The 15,857-nt window shown below is 29.6% G+C and overlaps 1 protein-coding gene and 1 non-coding gene across 2 annotated transcripts; both read right to left on the reverse strand.

Moving 5' to 3' along the window:
- Positions 1-2,107: 2,107 nt before the first annotated feature.
- TRNAL-UAG (transfer RNA leucine (anticodon UAG)) lies at positions 2,108-2,187 on the reverse strand. The gene has a single exon. It is a non-coding gene; the product is annotated as a tRNA-Leu (tRNA).
- A 289-nt stretch (positions 2,188-2,476) lies between these two features.
- On the reverse strand, positions 2,477-7,528 carry LOC105128553 (serine/threonine-protein kinase HT1-like). The gene is made up of 3 exons (XM_011030275.1): positions 6,604-7,528; positions 4,973-5,428; positions 2,477-2,934 (listed from the first exon to the last, which is right to left on the reverse strand). The coding sequence occupies exons 1-3, from the start codon at positions 6,961-6,963 to the stop codon at positions 2,686-2,688; spliced, it is 1,065 nt and encodes a 354-aa protein (XP_011028577.1). The 5' UTR covers positions 6,964-7,528; the 3' UTR covers positions 2,477-2,685.
- Positions 7,529-15,857: the final 8,329 nt, after the last annotated feature.

Here is a 15,857-nt window from a genome sequence, read left to right on the forward strand (position 1 = left end):
ACCTCATAACCTGAATTGCAGGTTTGATAGGTTAACTTGAGTTAATTTAAGTTTTTTTTTTAATTTTATTATTTAATAATAAATTGAATGATAATTGAGTTTCATATTTGTTTCAGTTTTCTTTATAGAGGATTGCTATGGTAACTCAAGCCGTGAATTTAATAGGGTAATTCAAGTTAGCCCATTTGATATAACATGTTGTTATTTCAATATTAAAAAAAAATATCTTAATTTTTTTCCAGTCAAACAACATTTTTACTTGTTGTTCAGGTTGCATTTAGACCTGCTAAGTTAACTAAATTACATCAAGTCAATCCTATATAGTTTATTTTTTTTACTAGAAAAACATTAGTAAAACTTTAATTTTTTTTCTACATAAAAAAAATTGATACGACCTACACAACATGACACAAGCCAACAATCTAGATATACTACTATAATACACTACAATTACAATTATTATAAAAGAAACCAAAAGATTTTGAGTTTTTATTGTTCATCTTTTAAACTTCTCTTCCATTTTATTTCATGATTGGTTTTTTCCTTTCATGTCCTTGAAATTTTGTCCTTCTTGCATTTTGGTAACTCATTTGTTTTTCATTTTGCATGTCTAATGTGTTGGAAAATATTTCAAAATTAAATTATAAATAAATTTTACAAAAAACAAATATCTTAAAAATAAAATTGAAAGATTAAAAACTGAAATTGATATTTTAAAAAAATAGAATATTTGACCACCCTTTTACTTTTCAATTGGCGTGAAAATATTCAATTCAGTCCATCAAGTCTAACTTTCTTCAACTTGGTCCCTCTTTCTTTGAATTTTCATGTTTATGTCCTAAAATTATTATTTTTTTCATTTTGATCCCTAAATATTTAGAGAAAAGAGAGAAAGACATTAAGAGAGAGAGAGAGAGAAAACTCTTAGATGAACAAATTCTGCCACCAATAACTGTAATTTTAGTATATTTAGATTTATTTTTAAGAGAAGAATTTAACAAAAACCAGACAAGAACTCGAAAATCATTTTAAATTTAGTTTCATTTTAACCTTTTTATCCAATTAAAATATATTTTGCAGTTAAAAATGAGTTTTTAAAAGTTCATATGATAGTTTTCAATATTTTGGATTATAAAAATTAAAATTTGGATTTTTAAGGTCCAAATATTTGAATCCTAATTTTCTAGTTACTAGAATTACATTCAATGATAAAATAATATTATAGGTAAATAGCACGTCGTTCAATATATATAGGGATATATGACATATTATTAACTCTTTCTTTTTTTAAAAAAATTAGATGTTTGGGCCAATGTCACTAACATAGGCACACTTGAACCTTTTTTTTTTTTTTTAAGTGATCTTAGTATGATTTAATTTAAATAAATTTACTCAAATGATATTTAAATAGTTATCTCATTTTTCCATAGTCTTACAATATTATTACAGGTTTTTTTTATAGTGGTATTAATAATTATTTTTAAACAATTATTTTTTTATATTTAATAAAAATTTATTTTTCATTTTAGTTTTTAATTAGCATTAAAAAATATTTCTACTATTCATCAATTCATATATTTTTCAATTCATTTAATAAAATACAAACATTATTTTTTCAATTTTCAATTTATTTTTTTATGACATAAAAAACACATCATAGAACATCATAGCTTTCTTCTCTTGTGTTGCAAATTTGCTTATAGACAATGTTTAATATTGAGTTTTGAAAATGCTTTTAAATTTTTTATTTTAAATTAATATATTTTTTATATTTTTAGATTATTTTGATGTGTTGATATCAAAAATAATTTTTTTAAAAATAAAAAAAATATTATTTTAATATATTTTACAATAAAAAATACTTTAAAAAATTATCATTACTATACTTTAAAAAACCCTTTTAAAATTCTATTGCACAATATAAAAATATTGTAACTTGCCATTTTAAAAATATTTAATTTCAGACTTTATTATTTTCCATTTTAAAAATATTGTAACATGCCATAGCTTCAATAAACATAAAACGGTGAAAAAGTTCTGCATCGAATGAAATAAATACCCAAACTTTATCTTATTTCTAGAAAAATCCAAAACATTATCAAAAGCTTGACAGCTGTGGGATTTGAACCCACACCCTTTCGGACCAGAGCCTAAATCTGGCGCCTTAGACCACTCGGCCAAACTGTCACTTGCTGGGGATTGTCGTAAAAGAAATAATTAATATATAACATTTGTCATGCATTTCACTAGCGAAAAGTTGAGATTAAATGCCAAGTGAATTTAACGAATAGAGAGCTCTGTGTGGACCATCATTTTGATGCCTTTGTTTTGTTTTTTTGGGGGCAGAGAAGTAAAATAAAAGGTGAGTATAATCATGCTCTTCGCAAAAATGGAGAGATAAACTGAGAATAATTAGATCTACAAGAATCGTGAAGACCCAAGAGCAAGGTTTCAATTCTCACATCCAAGTGAAATATGAAGAACTGGGAGCAATCATTGAGGTCTTATAAACATCTTCTTGGTAGAAATATAAAGAAACAAGTTTAATGGAAAAATGTGGTACATAATACATGCTTTTGCTCCAACATATTTGATGCAAGGAAGTACATAATCTCCTAACAATAACAAACCTAGAAAACAATACGGTACGTGCATGTTTCATTACACATAATGTAACTCAAGTTCCTAGGCTTGCACAGAGGCGGACCGACGGCCTGCAATAAATTTTGGGAAGCATCTCAAAATACTATGATTAGTGGGAGGTTTGTAGGCTGTGAAAAATTCTGGATCCTGCGCCAGGGACTCTGAATAGCTTTCCAAGATCGCAACTATCTCATCAAAATGTGGTCGTTTGTCTGGATTGCTCGACCAGCATCGATTAATGAGATGACTGAAAGCCAGAGGACATTTCGGTGACAATGGCGGTCTTGCATTCTGCAGAAAGCACTAAACATATCAGATAAAAGTACTTGAATCAACTGCCACTGTACAGTTTCCCTGAAAAGAAATCCACTTCTTATCTTGGCGTGCACCTGAAATCACAAGAAACCACACCAAGCTAATAACAAGGAAACCTTGTGCAATCTCTGAAAGTCTCAACACTAGGCCAAAGGTCCACAGATGCACTTAAGAGTTACAGAAACTCTGTAGCTTCCCGACAATGGTTGATGTAAATATCATTACACATCAACTCTTCTACTTTGTACAGATTTTTAGCTGGATCTTGAATTTATTTGCTCCATCACGAATCAAATTTCAATGAAGGTAGAAAGAAAGTAATGAGAAACAGATGTCACTTCTTGTCATGTATTTATTTCGATGGAGAATATGACCATAAGATGTGCACATGGGTATTGTCATGAATTGACGTCCGCAATGGATAACAGGCCACGCATAAGAATATTGTAGTAATATAATATTGCAGTTTCATATCATTGATGCAATACTGGTATTTTCCTTGCAGCTCAAATGTTCCTATTGTCAATCACATTTGGACAAGTGAAATCTGGGGACATTCCATACGAAACCATAGCTATCTCTTGTCAGATAAACTGAAGAGCACATCCCAGAACAAGACTTACTACCACCAGCAACATGACGAACGAGATATTGCTATGGCTCGATGATGATAAGATATCTATTAGATGATAGCAGAAAAGAATACGGACCTGGCAATTTCTATCCAGTTGTGATATGAAGTATTATTAGGATAATATTGATAGGATGACATGCATTTCTCTTAACCTCCTCCAGATAAGCTATTCTCATAATCCTAATTATAATCTAATCTAATCTACATCTTATCAGGCAAGCTTAAAATATATGTGACGATGCCATGTCTATATCAGATCTATCATCATGGTGACAGCCTAGAAAATTAATAGACAAACAACTCCGAAAACCAGAGTCTCCATCTGTATGGTGCTGGATACATTAACTGGGCCAGATGAATATGCTCCATCAGAGATATCATTAATATTAAAATATCAGACCTACAGCACCACCATATCTTCATTACCACCATCATATTGTCCACAATTGCTAGCATGAGTAGAAAATTGGGAACTACATGACAAAAAAACATCATCCTCAAAAATTTCTTTTGTATCATCATGAGACCAGTCATGGTAACCTGTGTATCATCATCCTCTAAAATTTCTTGGATTGACACTTTGAATTTAACAGTGCACGATGATCTATGTGGCTGAATGAATTTGGTTTGGAACTTCATGAGAATGTGTTCTACTGACACTCATACCCAGAAGATAACGACCTCAAGGCATAACCCCCATCATAAAATGAAATACATCTTTGCATTCTTTCTCCTCTAGTCAATGACTAATTGGCATCAGATTGTGCCTCATTACATTCTATTTTTTTAGGATATTCAAAAACGTATTGCCTGATAGTTGTTCTTAAAGCATCATTAACCTATGCATTAGTGGGGCTTAATATCAAGATGACCTAAGAGATTTTAATGAAACTCGAAGTTATTGCACCAATTTTCTTGGTAACAGAGGAGAGGCTCCAACTCCAGACCTCTTAGAAGAAGAGGGACATTGCCAGTTGAGCTACGATCATTAGCAAAAACAGGACTCAAATGAACTCTTTAAAACTTCAATCTTGATTCTGGTTGCGTGTTTCATAAAACTTGACCCACTTTCTTTTAGTTCTACCCTGAATCTTATAATCCCTTCAAAAATGTGAACTGAAGCATGTTTACTTTCAATTCATAAATCACCACCATCTAATATTTTCTCAATTATATCGAACCTCCTTACAGATCTAGCTTGTCATTTATCGTATTGTTTTTAAAAAGCAAGTTTTTTGAAACAACCAGGGCTTGAGGCATTGAAATGTCTGGCTGATTGCATAACAGGATAAATCAGGTGCAATTCGCACGTAAATTGAGAAAAAGTAATTCCTTACAATCATTTGATTCATACCAATAAAATGAATCAGTTGAGCTTACCTTTTGGCAGACTGCAAATGCAGCTTGTTCTGGAGTCATGTTGTCAAAAGGTGTCAATGCTGTGAGGAGCTCCCATAGGACTATGCCAAAACTGTAGACATCAACTTTCTTCGAGTGGTGTTTTTCTTTGATCATTTCAGGAGCCATCCATCGATATGTGCCTGTGAATCCCTTTGAACTACCACATTGCGATTCCAAGCAGGAAATACCAAAATCAGCAACTTTGACGCTCATATCTACTCCAAGCAGTAAATTTTCAGATTTGAGGTCCCTGTGAAGTATCCCTTGTGAATGGAGATATTGCATCCCATGTGCAATGTCAAGGGCTAATTTCAGAACTAAATCGAGAGGAACTGAATATGGCTCTTGCTGATGGAGAAATTTTCTCAATGAGCCCCCGGCCAAATACTCGGTGATTATACAAAATACAGGAGGTTTCTTACAAGCTGCAACAAACTGAACGAAGAAAGTCAAGAAGACAGAGTGACTTGTAAACAACAATAGTGAAAAATTTGCTAAATTTGTCATTTAATTCAACCATTTAGCCTGTGTGCAATACCAGTAAGTTTAGAGATTCTTCAATTCACCCAACATCCGAAGCCGGCCTACGTATAAAAATTAAAAAGGCTAATATGTACAGAAAAACATTCCCAAGTGTCTAGGAATTTGCATTTATTTTACTGATCTTCCAAATATAAGAGTCACAGAACATGAGGAAATGAGGATATATGGCATTTTTCGGTCCATTTACAACACTGACATAGAATTCCTGTATAGAAATTTATATAAGAAGGCAAATTGTTTTTACTCTCCTTCAATCTTCATTCTTCAGTGCTGAGATGTTCAGTATCCTATCCTTGTTCATCGAGAGAAGTTACTAAAGACGCCACTGGCCATCGCAACATCTGGTATGGATTTCCTAATGAAATAGCCTAGATACGTACTAACGATTTAGCACTAGAATTCTAACTGCTGAGGATGTGCTGCCAAAAATATTTAATGCAAAGGTGAAGTAAGTACAGCACTCATAAATACTAGCTAACAATGATGTCCATAAATATCAATTTTAACTTTTCATTGCTGGCCCACTTCATTTTACAGTGCCTCAGACTGCAAATAACCATTCAGTATCATCATTTGGGAACAGAAAAATATCGGTGATGTTAAATCCAAATTAGAATTCGTATATCCAAGAGTTTTTTTTTTTTTTACAAGATTGCAAGCACATGGAGCAAAGTTCACAATTTAGTAAAGTATGCAAATTTAAGGCTGCAGACAATTTTTAGACGACTCCTTATCGACAGAAGCAAAAGGAGAACGTAATAAATAATGCACATGGGTAATCTGTAATTCATATGCAAAGTTCAATGAATGTCTACCAAATTGGTTCCACAAAACCAAGCCAGGAAACATTAGATGTTGGAATCACTTTCATTGTTCTGCAGCAAAATCACAAGCCATTTCCACCATCCTTTGTTAACAAGTAAGGTCACAGGTAGCTTAGAGATGCTAAGAATTTAGTTTCATGATAATCAACACCATCTTTCGAAATCCAAACATTATAACAAAAAGAATATGGAACTCCATGCACAGGACATTAACACATGCAACTAAAGAAAGAGGGAGCTTACGGTGATGATATTAGGATGCCTTAACCGAAACAGCAAAGCTACCTCTGAAATGAAGTGGTTCTCAAGCATTGCAGCCAAGCTCTCATCCTCCTCAGGCTGACTTACAAGCTTGACTGCCACATCTCTTTGCTTATATATCCCTCTATAAATCCTACTATGCCTCCCTGATGCAAATTTGTTACCAATAAACAACTGAGACATATCTGCACTCCATTCTCCTTCTCCCTCTCCTTTAATCTCTGCCCCAGATGAAACCAAATACTCGGACCAAGAAACTGCTCTCTTATATTCTCCAAGAGACAGCCTCCTCTCTGATTTTCCATTGTTAGAGCTTTGCCTAAACCAGTATAGATTCCTCATGGATTTGAACCAAATTTTAACAAAATCATCAGATATTTAACCCTTTAGCCTATAGAACCCAATGTAGAAACAAAAAAGCCTCTAAATTTAGACTATAAACTTATTTGTATGTGACCGATAAGGAAAAATCTGAACTTGCATGCATAGAAACTGTTTCTCACTCAACTACATTTCGAAAACATTCAGTATTCACGTATTCAAACATTGATGAAAACAATTCCAAAAACTCTAATCAACCATTTAAATTGAACTTCAGTACTTGAAAACAAATTTAGAAACAAGAAAACAAATGTTTGTTTCATTAAGCTGCAAACAAAATCCAAAAAGTTTACTTCTTTCCCTACCAAAAATGTTCATTATCTTGATACCAAACTGGCCCTTTCGCAAATCTAAAAGCTTTAGCTTAAAATCAAAGAAAAAGAGACAGAGTAATAGAAAGAACACAGTTTTGTCTAAAAAAAAACACAGCTCAAAAGGGATGGTTTTTCTTATCTTCTCAAGCTATAAACAAAAGTTGGCTCCACAGACAGAGTCGGAAAGAATCCAGAATCAAATTGTAGACAGAAGCTGGTTGTCTTTAAAGGAGAGAGAGAGAGAGAGAGAGAGAGAGTTAGAGTCGGTTGGGTTGGTGTAAATACTGTTATTGTTGTTGTTGTTTCTAGTGTGCAGGGAAAGCATATGCCAAGTGCTGGCGGTTCTCTCTCTCTCTCTCTGTCCCTCAAAATTTTATATTCTTGAAGAAAAAACCGAAAATCAAATAGAGAAAAGCACAAACTTCACTCACTCTCTCTGGACTGGAGGAGGAAGAGGAAGAGTTTTATAAGTGTTTGACAACCATAACGTGCGAAGATCCACTTCTGAGGAGACAAACCGGGTATTCATGATAATGACCTATGCCTATCTCTTTTGTCAATTTGTCCTTGCTTTTTTCCTTAATATCCACCATGCCATCTTGTGCTTGAGCTTGTGCTTGTGCTTTTCCCTGTAAAGCCATGTTTGTGTTTTTTAACCAGCTCTGAATTGACCACAAAGGCCTCCCCCCCTCTAATTAATGCCTGCAGGAGACCTCATCTTCTTTTCATCAAGTAAAACAGGAGAGGATCAACAATAAAGATCAGTATAAATGATTAATGCATCAATCTACCCAGAAGAGAGTTAATTTTTTCAAAATCTCACCAACCTAGCAACAAGAACTATTAAAACAAGATATAAATATTTGAAAATATATTAAAATATCATTTTTTAATTTTTAAAAATTTGTTTTTAACATCAATTCTCAAAACGAAAAAAAAAAAAAATAAGATAAAAAAATAAATCTGCAAAGATCAGTTTGGTGAAAATGAGGATGAAAAGACGAAAGGGCAGGTGAGTAATTAAACAAGAAAGGAAGCCATTCCGTTGGTGTCCGTATACGAGAGACGTTACAGGTGACTCCTGCAAGACAGAAACAGAAAATAGTAAGAGAGAGAGAGGACTGTGTCATTATTTGGTATTGGGGTTTGAGAAAGAAGTGGGTCCCACTCACACATGAGGTGGAATCCATCCGTGACAAAGCCGTATGGTATGGTCCTCTTCCGTATACGGTCTGTCTCTGTCTTCTTCTTCACTGCTATCGATAAAGAGCTAATTAATTACCATTAACCCTTTTTAGCTTTTATTACTATAAGCCAGTGTTGTACTGTTTGCTTTTTTTTAATATATTAAAATAATATTTTTTATTTAAAAATAAAAAATAAAATTGAAGTATCCAATCCACCTCTTATTCTAATTCTCCATAACCATCATGTACTAAAAGCTAGAAATGCAAACTGTACGTGTCATCATAAGGCCCACGCTGCAGGTGGCAACGCGTGAGTCACTCTCCACCACCAGAGGAGAGGCCCCTGCCTTGGGGAGCGGTTTTGGTGGAGGCTGGCTAGCATTTCCTACTTAACACCCGGCTCCTTCTGGGACATGCTCGGAATGGGCTCTGGGGTTGGATTAATTAACCATTTCAAATTAAATCCCAATTCCCATCATATTCCATTAAAAAGAAGAAAAAATCTCTGCATTTATCTTGTGTTGAATGATGTATTAGACATAATATATATATACACACAACCTTTGAAAATATTTCAGTTTTAGATGGTATTTGGAAATATAGTTTAAATTGTAGTTTTTTTAATTTTAAAAAATTTTATCTAATTTTTTAAATTTTTTTGATGAATTGATATCAAAAATAATTTTTAAAAAATAAATATATATTATTTTTGAAATAATTACTGATGTCGGTAAAGCAGCTATAACCACAACAACAAAAAGACTTGGACATCGCTCCTCACACGACGAAAATGAAAAAGGAAGGAATTGCTCAAGTAAGGAGAGCAGCTTCACTCGCTGAGGTAAGAAAGAGAAAGAAGGAATGAATTGCTTCGAAATGCAGTTTTTAAGGATAAAGGGATAGATCTGGTATTAATAGAAAGTGAACAAGCAAGACTGGTATAAACTTCAATAACAAAATCAAGAGAAGACTGCATTTTTAAGAAAAAAAAAACAATTTAAACCATAATTATTATCACATTTTCAAACAATTCTTAATTATTAAGTTAAGATAAATGTTTTAGGTTTTCAATAGTTATTTATACATTAATTTGCTCAATTTCTTTGTATAAAAATGTAAATGATGTTAATTCAAACATACATCATTCCATTATTTCAATCATTAGAATTACGATTTTTTTCACAGCACATTTTTACTCTTTTTTAGCATATTTTTAAAATTAAAAAATCAACAAAAATTAAAAAAATATTAATTTAATATATTATCAAACCTAATAAAAAAACCAAAACTACTCAAATTCAAGTTATTCAAAACAACCTAAAAATTATATAATTATATAAGTCTAAAATCATATAATTATATAATCGTTACACTATCCTTTTTGAAGAAAAAAATTTGAAGGGAAAAGTTAAGCCATTGATGACTTAATGATAGATGAAGACATTTAAACCCCGAAGACTAGTTGATACCAACTCATATAATCACCATACATGACAAAAAATCATTCAAATATAGTAATAAAAATAATTATCATGTTATTAACAACTAATATCTTCCATTTTTAGAAAGAAAATAAAATAAAAGGCAATTGTTCAAAACCTAATTTTGAAGAATACAATGCCTAAGCATATTAGTAAGAGAAGTTAAAGCAAAACCACACACCTTATCAAATAAATAATTTTTCATATTAAAAAAGAAAAGTTTTTTAAATAATAATAAATAATAACAATAACAATAAACGACTAAAAAAATACTAATATGTGGTATTGATATTCAACTATAAACATAATTATTTTAAAATAAAATTAAACTTAATTCAATCCAATCATATTTTATAGCTCATTTATCAATTTGAGTATAAAACACTTGTTAATATTTTTTTATTTATCATATATATAAAGGAATATGAGTGAGATTATATCTATAAAACATATAATAGATCAACAATCTTGCTTGAAAGCATTAATTGTATCATTTTATTATGAAAAAAAAAAGAGAGAGAGATGAAAATGGCATCTATGCTATTAAATAAATTTTTAACGATTAATGCTTCATGGAAAAAGATACAAGTACCCAAATGAATCAAGACTTGTGGATTTGTTTGGGAACGGAAAAGGAGTCATTTTACTCTAGCTGTAAATTAAAAAAATGATTATAACTACAAGAAATTTAACTTTCGTTTTAATTTTTTTATAAAATATTTTTAAAATATACAGTGGATATGAAATACAATAATATGTTTTTTTTTTTTTTCCGTTGAGTGTATTTAGGCTCAATGAGTGTCCTTTGCCCGATTTTGGGCACCAAAGCTTACGGAATATAAGGTTGTTTGGAAGCCCAAATTATTTATTTAGCGCAAAAAAAGGTACACGACCATTTCCCAAACGCCTTCTTACGAAGCAGGACTGTACTTTATGCTCATATTTTTCGTCCGTGGAAGCAGTAACAAATCGTAGCAAGGATTAAATCCTCCTAGTCATAAACGTATAGATAAACTCGGGATTCTTAGATTTATTTTGTAAAGTTATTAGTCTGTATTTTATAAATTTTATGATTATTAAAGATTTATATAATTATTAAATTTAAAATATGTAAAATTTATTGAGATACATATAAATTAGCTTAAACACTTGTATTAATAAAAAAAAATTAAAGTATCCAAATTAATTAAACAGAAAAATCTAAAAACTAATTTGTCTTGTGTAATAAAATGAATTCGAGTTTAGTGTTATAGCTTTATAATTAATTAGTATTACCTTGTATGATAATACTAAGATGAGGGTGGTTAAATTAAACTAATACAAAAATCTATGACATTTTAATTTTTTTTGGGTTTCAGGTTTTACAATTGTAAGTCATCTAATTATATTGTAAAAATTTTTCAATTCAATTATTAAATATTATTATTAATATTGTCTTCTTCTTTTTTTAATTTGAAATGATAAATATTTCATAAGTGTTGCCAAATTAATGTCGGTGAATCAGATATGGCAACTAATAACTGGTTTTTGTTGATTTTATAATTGCATAATTTGGGAGAGAGGCACATGCAGTTCTTAGCCAAACTTCATTGCACAGAATATATATCCAAATCTCTACTCATAATCATGGTAGGTGGATGCTTAAAACTTAATTAAATGTTAATGATTACGTATATAGTTTAATTGCAAGACGATATCATATTGCTTCAAGTCTTGTATATATAAACAACTAATTATTTGATTTGTGTTTTGTAGTTGGTGAAATAATTTCTTTTCTGATAAAACAAATGAATATATAAGCTTGTTCAATGTGTAATTGAATTAAAAAAAAAACCAACAATCATAAACCAAAATACCTATGTATATTTCTAGTTAAATAAATCAATAATTAATTAAAAATAATAAAAATAAAAATATTTGATCTCGTAATACTAACTATGCACTTAATTATATATAATAACTTTGTTTTTTAATCAAGTGATTATTCATGCTAATAAAAAAAAGTTATTAGCAAAAATAAATTGAATAAAACTATGAAAATCAATTATCGAACAAGTCAATATTAAATAATAAAATTAAAAAAATAAAAAAAAAATTTGGATCAACTTAAAATAATTCGTTAACCCTATAATTATATATATAAAATTGAAATAACCCTATAAAAATAAAAACAACACAAAAATCAAATCTCAAATTAACTTTCATAGTAACTTTGAATAGTGAAAGCAATGCAACTACTGGTGTCTAATTATTAATGCAGGAGCTTATTTGAGAAAACATAAAGTTTTCTTAGTTATTTTTTTTTATTTTTATATTATTAAGGTTTTCTAGTTTTTTTATATAAAAAAATTATAATATTGTTTTGGCAAGTGAAACATAAAATAAATTAAATTAAATATTTTGAAAATTTTCCAATAATTATAGTATTTTTGGTACGCGAGGGTTTTATATTGTATCAAACGCTGTCATCCCTTGATATCATCTACATTAATTGGTGTAGCCCCATGATTTATGGGTTTTTTTTTTTTTTATGAGCTATTAAATCACCATTGTCAAAAGTTGCGGTGGACATGTAAGTTTCCATCCACTGTTAAATAATCATTTGCAAAACAAAACATGCTTATATAAAAGGGGATAAAAAAGTGTCCTTCCAGAAAAAAAAAATCTAAAACATATATATTATTTTTATCTGCATCAATTTTTGTTATTATAGATTGCAGTAGCGAGATTTGAGATTTATGATTGGGCTTCTCATATAATTATAAAGACATAGTATTACGGATTCATAATAGAAAACTCACTCAAAAGTGTTACGTTAAGTATTTATAATGAGACAATTTATATAAAAGTGTTAAAAACTTATGGTAAGATGATTTATGTATAAAAAGATATTCATGGTAGAAGATGATTTTTTAGGAAAGTATGAATTCAGAATGAGTGTTTTTCAATTTGAAGAGACTGATGTAAATTTTTTTTTTAAAAAATAAATATTTTTCTTAGTTAATTTTATTTATTTATCTTTCATTATTGTTTTTTTATTTTATTTATTTATTCTCTTTGAAGGGAATACTTTTCTTATTTTGAAAATATAACACCTCCTCTATGTTTTTTCTCCTTTCTGTTTGAGAAGATTGAATAAATAATAATTATTCAATTGCTTTATAAAATGTCTTTGTAATCACATTAAAAAACTTCAAAATTAATAATTTTGTTTAAATTTGTCATGATATAATCAAAAGCTTAATTTTATGATATTTATATTCGAGATCTTTATACTATTTTTATCACTATAAGTAAGTTTGTATATGTTAAGTCTAACTTTCTAGTAACATGGAATCTTGTTGAAATAAAAGTAATATTCCAACTCTAACAACTATCTAATATATCTTTTCTTTAAAACTTTATCTCCAAATACGGTAGTTATGAACTAAATTTTTATTGTTTTGTCTAACATAAACATCATTGTCTATATAAAGAAGAAAGAAACTAGTGTTTGAAAGCCTAATATTACAATCTTTTTTTTTTTAAGATTTGAGGAAACCCTACTTTTTAAAAACCATATTTTGTAGGTCCAGATGAGTAAATATCTCGGCTGTCTTATACTCTTACAAAAGGTGCATGCCCTAACTCGAATTCGAGAACTATTCTGCAGATCTCAAACTCTTTAACATCATGCTGTATCCCTTGAGAACTATAATATTACAATTTATAACAAAAAAGATTATAGAGAAAACTTTGGTGTATTTGAAATTCAATAACTCATAAAAATCTCTTTTTAAAATTAGTTTATAAGGTTGTTGTTTAAATATAAGAAAAATATCTTAATTAGCAAAGCTATAATTAAAGTGGAAGTCTTAATCTAAATAGAGAAAAAAAAATTATAAAACAATAATTTTCAAATCTAATTTGTACATGATAATAAAAATAATTATTTTTATATAATTAAATATTTAGAATGATGTGGTAAAATTTTAGTCGAAATCAAAGATTAAATCCAAATTATTTCTATTTTTATCGAACGAAATGCTAGAAGTTCTTAATGACATGTGTTTATTCAGATTAGTACATGATCCTTCTAAACCGATTTAATTCATTACTCTGATTTAATTATTTCTGGATTAATTCGTACAGAATGTTCATCATGTGTCAAGAAAACGTAAGCCATGGGTGGCATTGTGGAGACGTATTGCCAAATGCAAATCATGCAGGTCTTTTTCGTTCTATAATTTTCTGGGCCAACTCTTTAGAATGGAAATTGCCATGCTTTATAGCCCAGCTAATTACGCTGCGACACGGAGGTCGAAATTATCTTTGAGCAATAACTTTTTAAGCTGTTCGAGAGGATTTTTGGTTGTTCTTGGAATCTGATGTCTGGTCAGCCATGAGAGCTAGGCGTTTCTCGAGAGCTCTTGAGCATGAACAAGTACTATCGTTAGATTGTTGCTGCACCCAGAGTACATGCTTGGGCCAAGCTTATAAACACGACGGAGAGGAGAAGTTTTTGGTGAATTCCACCAAATTTCAATCCTGTTAGTTTGGTACATAATAAATTTGAAGAAAAAAAATTACTAGAACTTGTTTAGTCCTATGAATGGTTCAAAGTTTTGATGGGCTAATACACAATATATACTGTTTTTTTTAATACATTTTTCCTTAAATTTTTTTAAAAAATCACAATCTAACCTTTTATTATCGTTAATTTTTTAAATTAAAATTAAAAAGAATATAATTTTTTTTTTTTTATGATTTAGCTTTAAAAATTATATCTACATCATATCCATAACTCAAATTGTAAATTTTATTAATTAATTCATATTGACCAAAATTAATAATATAATATGATATATTTTTAAAATTTTATCTTTAATTTATTTTTAAATTTAATCTAATCTATGGTTACCTAGCCAGGAATAAAGGTAGGAAAATAAAAAAGAAAAATTATTCAACCAGGTTAACTTATTATGATCATGTTTATTATCTAGGTCGTAAATTTCACTTGTTAATTCGGGTTGATATAATGTGTTGTCTTTTCTTTCCAAACCCTCAATTTTTTTTATTAATTCTCTTGTTATTTTGTTGTATCATTTTTATCCAGGGTAAGAAAAGGTTAAAACAATAGTTGCATGAATTGGTTTTAACTTGATAATGATTTAAATGGGTTGACCATTTCTTTCTTGATCTGCTAGGTTGAATAAAGCTCACCGATTATTTATTTATTTATTAAAATTTATAATAATCAATTAATTTTATGTAATACACCAATCAAGTTTTTAATCCTCATTTCACATATTTGCATATAAAAATAATAACATTTATATTTTTTAATACAATTATTAGTTTTATTAGCCGACCAGCAATTAGGGTCCAAAAGCTAGTAATGACCATGATATTTGGTGGGCTTCTTTTTAATATTCTCTATACCATCTTCGATAATTTATTCAATTTTTTCCTCCCAATTTAAATTGTTATTTTTCATGTTCATCGTATACTTCTTTCTCAAGATATGTGCAAGCTTCTCACAGCCATTCGTATTATACACTAGCATCTCAAATTTTTGGTTCTTCTCATAACAAACGAAGTATATTAATGCGCTAAATTAATATAACTATTATAAATAATTATTATTTTTCAAATTAATTATTTCATAAATCACATTTAATAGCATGTATCCCTTATAAAATGGTATGGACTAACTAATTGATATAAGAGCTACTTTGGATTGTGAAATAATTTGTGTCTTTCCTATAATTTACTAGAAACTTCCAATTGTATCTTCTGGTGGGATATTGTGTATTTCTTTGAGACTTTTGGATAGATTTTATTGGCAAGCAAGATTGATCATATATTGACTCCTTTGCCCTGCATGCTATTTG

The sequence above is a fragment of the Populus euphratica genome, unplaced genomic scaffold (genome assembly GCF_000495115.2).
Source record: "Populus euphratica unplaced genomic scaffold, PopEup_1.0 scaffold111.1, whole genome shotgun sequence".
In the NCBI taxonomy this organism is placed as follows: Eukaryota; Viridiplantae; Streptophyta; class Magnoliopsida; order Malpighiales; family Salicaceae; genus Populus; species Populus euphratica.

What these genes read in the sequence shown, in the direction of transcription:
- LOC105128553 (XM_011030275.1), bottom strand. Translation starts at nt 6,963, where the DNA reads ATGAGGAATCTATACTGGTTTAGGCAAAGCTCTAACAATGGAAAATCA. An exon ending in GGCATCCTAATATCATCACC is followed by an intron (nt 5,429 to 6,603) that starts GTAAGCTCCCTC and finishes TTCTTCGTTCAG; the next exon opens with TTTGTTGCAGCTTGTAAGAA. An exon ending in CATTTGCAGTCTGCCAAAAG is followed by an intron (nt 2,935 to 4,972) that starts GTAAGCTCAACT and finishes TGCTTTCTGCAG; the next exon opens with AATGCAAGACCGCCATTGTC.